The sequence below is a fragment of the Nicotiana attenuata genome, chromosome 3 (assembly GCF_001879085.1).
Source record: "Nicotiana attenuata strain UT chromosome 3, NIATTr2, whole genome shotgun sequence".
NCBI lineage: Eukaryota > Viridiplantae > Streptophyta > Magnoliopsida > Solanales > Solanaceae > Nicotiana > Nicotiana attenuata.
In genome coordinates, this window is record NC_031991.1 from 50,748,717 (window position 1) to 50,754,443 (window position 5,727).

At 35.6% G+C, this 5,727-nt stretch overlaps 1 protein-coding gene across 3 annotated transcripts; it reads left to right on the forward strand.

Moving 5' to 3' along the window:
* Positions 1 to 5,704, forward strand: LOC109223738. Of its 3 annotated transcripts, XM_019388153.1 has the most exons (9): positions 1 to 50; positions 172 to 261; positions 688 to 722; positions 1,797 to 1,878; positions 1,957 to 2,052; positions 2,210 to 2,332; positions 3,233 to 3,316; positions 3,606 to 3,749; positions 5,385 to 5,704. In XM_019388153.1, the coding sequence occupies exons 5-9, from the start codon at positions 2,050 to 2,052 to the stop codon at positions 5,466 to 5,468; spliced, it is 438 nt and encodes a 145-aa protein (XP_019243698.1). In that variant the 5' UTR covers positions 1 to 50; positions 172 to 261; positions 688 to 722; positions 1,797 to 1,878; positions 1,957 to 2,049; the 3' UTR covers positions 5,469 to 5,704. The 3 variants fall into 3 exon arrangements, with proteins under 3 accessions (XP_019243698.1, XP_019243700.1, XP_019243699.1); XM_019388155.1 differs by lacking the exon at positions 688 to 722; XM_019388154.1 differs by lacking the exons at positions 1 to 50; positions 172 to 261; positions 688 to 722 and adding an exon at positions 751 to 953.

The window sequence follows — 5,727 nt, forward strand, 5'->3', positions numbered from 1 at the left end:
GGGAACGTCAAAAGTATTACATTGATCATTTTGAGATCCATCCCGTTAAGGTATCTACAGCACTTTGGTTTCACTATGCCCTCCTCCCCCAGGGAAGTTCTTTTTACACTGAGGAGGAAATGTAAGTCACGGAATTAACTCATTTTTTCTTTCCTATTAATGTTGCTGAAGGTTGTGGCAAGCTTTCTTCCTGGGGAATCTTATGCCAGCTATAGCTCCACGTAGGAGATGCTAAGATCTTTACTTCACAGTGTTATAAAGGTGTGTTACATAGTACTAACTCTGTCTCATTTACGTGACACCATTCGGTCGGGGTTGAGTTTAATATGTTCATTTGGCTTGTACATCACATTACTAGTTAATATCAGATAGAACACATCGCGTGAAAGTTTAAAATTTGATTGGTTAAATAAAGTTGAATTCATGAAACTTCTAAAAGTTGCAATCATATTACTACTAGGAGGATGTCAAATTCTGCCAAGGTAGAAAGAGTATACTGTAAATTGTGGATGGAACATTCAATTACTGTACAGCTGTTCACTTACTATTTAAGTAAACGTCTGTTCTTGATTTACCTGTGGTGTAACATTCTTTCTCCTATATCTGCATTTTTAGATACCTCCCATAAAAAATATGATAGTAGATCTCAATGGCATCCTTGTAACTCATACATTTGTCACTTTCCAGGAGTTGTCAATTAAATGTGTCCAACATTATTCCTGGTAAGCCTGTGTTATTACTAGTATGGCCTATGCTCTCAAAAATTATTATTGAATAGCAGCTGGAAATTGTCATTATCTCTATGTACGCAATGAGAGCAATCTACATTGCAAAGGGAAGTCCCTTGCTGCCACCAGCTTTTGCTTCTATTTCTGATGACTTAGCTTCATCATCTCTTGATGCTTTCTTTGATCCTTCTAGTGGGCTTCTTAATCTTCCTGGACTCACCGTTGGTATGCCCTTAGAAACTCCTAAATCCGTTGCTTACTGCTTGGTGCATTACTTTAGATGAGTATAGCTGAGTTACACAACCTATGTTTAATGGACAAGCATGGTGTGTAGCTAATCTCTTTTGATGCATTGGTGCTCTTATGGGGTCTTTTGTGGAAGTTCCTTTGAATTTGCCTGTGCATTGAAGTACCAGGAAGCAAATACTTCATGTGGAAATTAAGAATATTTTGCGCTTTAATTAGACTATTTGGATATTACAATCTTCTTATTTTGGGGAACGTGCCTTAGCAGATTTGCTTCTTAGCAAAAGATCTTCTCGTGTTGGGTGTGGTTTCTGTACAATATAGATCTTATCAAAAATTGAAGTTTGTTTAGCAAAAGTACCTTCTAAGTTGCAAATTAGGCAGGCAAATGAAAGTAGCTTGTCTATCTAGGCAAAGTCAGGGACTACTAACTCTGCCCATTTTCTTAAGCGCCTATGACAGAGAAAGTTCTTTCAATTTGAAATGCTTAATGAGATTATTTGTAACTTAATCCAACCTGATTACTAGAACAAATATAAGTCAAGGAGAGTTTCCAAACCATAAAACTATTCGCAAATTTGAATTTTAGGTGCGGATATATTAAATAGGATATCAGGACTTTTACACAGTACTTTATACCCAATTTTCATGAAAGTGATGACATCGGCTGCTTTTCCGGTCCAATTTTGCTTTATATGAAGAATTAGCTTGACAATCCTTGCTGCAGGTCTCTTCTATTAGAATTTACTGGCAAGTATGACGTTTTCCTTTTATTTGTGTATGTTGCCTTATTGAAGTCTTTGCTTGCGTTTTGGATGATAGGTACTTTCAAACTCATTAGTAAGTGTATTGACGGTAAAGGGTTTTCTGGAACAAAAAGATACTTCGGTGATCTAGGAAAACTGTAAGTTCTATAGTTAATTTTGTTGTCATGGTTTCTTTGCAATTGTCAATGGTGCCGCATAAGCTGTTTCCTATGCAGTTAAAATCAGCAGGATCAAATATCCTTTTTGCTGCTGTCACTGAAATATCAGACTCGGTTCTGAATGGAACAGAAGCTAGCGGGTTAAACGGAATGGTAAGAACATCTTATCTAATAGCATGCCAGATATTGTAACTACTAAGTTCCAAGCTTGAAACTTTCAATTAAACCTTGATTTAGTTATGAGTTTGGCATTATCTTAGGTTGTAGTTTGCCTCTGTCATCCAAATTTAATTTCATGCGTTCTTTCCAGGTGTATGGTTTTCATCAAGGAATACTTAAATTGGCAATGGAACCTACGCTATTGGGGAGTGCTTTCATGGAAGGTGGCCCTGATCGAAAAATTAGGCTCGATCGAAGTCCAAGGGTTGATGAGGTATGATACATTTGTGGTGATGATTTCTTATTTCATCTCAACTTTTTCCTGTAGAGATAACAGCTGCTGATGGTTGCAAACTTATGTTGTTTGAGTGGGATAAATCAATGCTCCATTTTATGTGCTGTCAGAGAAACATTCAGACATGTTTGGTCAAGGCTCAGTGGAGGTGGTCGTGTTGATTGACATAACTTGCATGGTTTTGGACACTCATGTCTAGATGGCCACTTCCCCTGGATCTTCATGACTCATCTATCTTGTAAAAGGGGAATGGATGAATTTTATTATGGAAAAAGTCTGCACGACATTGAATAACAACACTCTAAACTGCATAACACATGTATATTGGTGAACCAAACTGTTGTTGGAGTAAAAATTGTCAGCTATATACTACTCCATGACTTGAACTTCAGGTGCAACTGTTAAGTTAAATTTCCTAGCAAATTATGGAATTTCTAGTCATTTCATCAAATTATGCAGAGAATAGGAGTCGTTATTTCTATGGGCCTAAAAATTGTAGTATGGCCTACAGGAGTCCTAAGTCTTCTTTTTGGATGAAATAATCTGGCTAGATGGCCTCTGAAGAGCTTGGAAATTTAAAAAATAGCTATTGAGGAAACATTTAAATTCTGATAATCTGTTGCCAAGCTAACTGAATGAATATCTATCGCTAGTTTTGTTACATTATCCAATGTTATTGGTCTTGTTTCCAGTATGACAGTTTAGATGGTGCCGTCTTTCCTGTTGTTTTGGGGGCTTATAAAAAATTCCTAGTGCTGAATATTTCAATGCACTGGAGTTAGTGTCATTTCATATCTAGTGTGTGTTTGTGATAGGTTCTAGTTGTTCTAGCAGACAGATTAAATCATCATATAAGTGACTCTTTCGGTTGTGATGCAGCTTTACATTGAAGGGTATCTGCAAGCCATGTTAGATACATTGTATAAGCAAGAATACCTGACAGTCAGAGTCATTGACAACCAGGTAATTGAACTAAATTCTCAGTGCGTGTGTGTACTCTGTTCTTTCTTCTTTTTTCTTAATTATTTATAAATATGTCACCGCTGAAAAGTTCTCGCACTGTAGTCACCTTCATCATGAGACTGTAAACTTTTCTGTCAGAACTTTAGTAAAATTAGGAATACATGAGGTCATTGACAGCTTGCTTAGCTCTAATTTTTTTGTCATAGCAAATTAAGTGCACATGTAGTAAAGCCAATCTCAAAGTGTAACATGAATCACAAACGACTTTTATGTTCTTTATATTCTGAAGGTTATCCTCAAGAACCTACTACCAAGCAGTTCTCTTATAGAGGAGATTGTGGAACGTGTGAAGGGATTTCTTGTGAGAAAAACGTTGTTGAAAGGAGATCCTTCAATAGCTTCTCGCTCCTTGGGTCACATTAGAGGGGAATGTGTGAGTACTAGTATCTCAGTTGCATCTTGAATGTTTATTATGTAGTATGACATTTTTTTCTTGAAATGGGTATGCATATTAAAACATCAGCACAAAGGAAATGCTGGAATCAATATTTACAGATAACAAAATGCAAAATATCACCTGCACATCTCACATGGATCTATCTATGACATCTATGATAGATTCTGCTTCATCTACATATTTTTCTTTACATTGTCATCCCATGCTTCATTACTGAGTTATTCCAATTTACCGGCACTCTTTTGCATAAAGCACTATCTATTTGGTAAACACCAATCAAGGAAGAACGCTAATAAGAAACACGGATTAAGCTAAGTAAAGAATGCAATCCAAAGCCCCCAGAAGATATATCAACTAGAACAACAAATTAACATTCAAATACCAAAGATAATCCAAGAGTATGAACATGAACTCATACATGATAAACCTAACATAGATAATCTAAAAACATGGTAAATAAAGAGAAATAAAAGATACCCTAAACCTCTCAAGGTTTGGTCTTTGTTTATCAATCCATCATCAAAAGCTTCCTTTCAAATGAGAGGAATGCTATTTATACTAAAGTGCTATTTAGGCTAGATGACTAAAATAGGCTTCGGCTAGTAAGGAAGCTAAGTTGACCTAAATTATAAGACTATCCTAAATAGCTAAATTGCCAATATAGACTTCTTGATCTCGACTCCATTAAAGCACTCTAATGCTATGATGTTGGCTTGGAAATCATCCTCGTTAAGTGTGCTCATCCTGTTTGTATCATAAAGCTGATTGGCTGGTGTTTAATTTTAAGGGCTTGCTTAACTCATTGGAGTAATGTGCTTATCGGATCTTCACTCTTCCATCAACATTTCGCGTCTTCACTCTTCCATCAAATATTTATTCCTTGGGGATTTTATGCAGCTTTGGTAGTTCTGTTCTTGATGTCATTTATTTGGCTCTTAAATTTTGCTATGAGGTATTGTGAATTTTTTTTTGAAATCTTGGAAACTGACTTCATTATAACTGGGAGCTAAACCGTCGTCTTGTTACTGCATTTCTAGATAACTTATTGCATTTTCACCAGCCAGAATGAATGGCGTTCACTAGAGAAGAAGCTATCTTTAATATAACAACCGCCTTCCTCGTCTTCTATTGTCTTTTAAATATTAGCTTGATATATAGCAAATGTTGAAAATGATTCACAGTTTGAGCTGCTATACAATTGTGTACACTGTCTTGATTTCATGTACATGACTCTCTATATGTAAAAAAAAATCACCTCCTTGAATGTTAGAACATGCTTCTTTGAAAGATAGTAAACTATGTGATTAATTTTTGTAAGTAAAATGTGCTCTTGTTGGAGAAATGGACAATTTAGACATTGGGGGTACTTGCATGCTATTATGATGTCCTAAAGATGCTATAGTTGGAAATTTTCTGATCCAAATATTTTCCTTTCATGTTTATAGGAATTAGTTGAACTACTAGAACTCACTGCTACCTTATTTCATTTGAGTACAATGGAGTATTCCATCCAAATGGACAATTACTGTAAATGTTTTCTGTATAGTAAATTATTTCATTTGGATTTATTTCCTGGTTGTATAGGCTAATATGTGGTGTTAATATGTGCAGGCACAAGATAAAGGTCCAAATATATCCAAACAGCAGGACGTTGAACACAAAACACGAAAGTTTACTACCCTAAAGGAGACATGAAAAATACATATAGCAGTAATTTACTCCGAGTAACAAATTTCACATCAAGATGCTACACCAGCAAGAATTTTGAAATGTATTAGACAAACTTGTATAGCGAGTATATTTAGATGGTTGTAGTATGTAAAATGTAAATGCTATGATATATGTAGGAGGTAAGGCACATGTCCCCCTCCTTGTGTTGGACATGTTATTGAAATCTGCATCAAGGTCTTAGTGATTTAACCTTGATGTGTGTGTGTATATATATATATATATA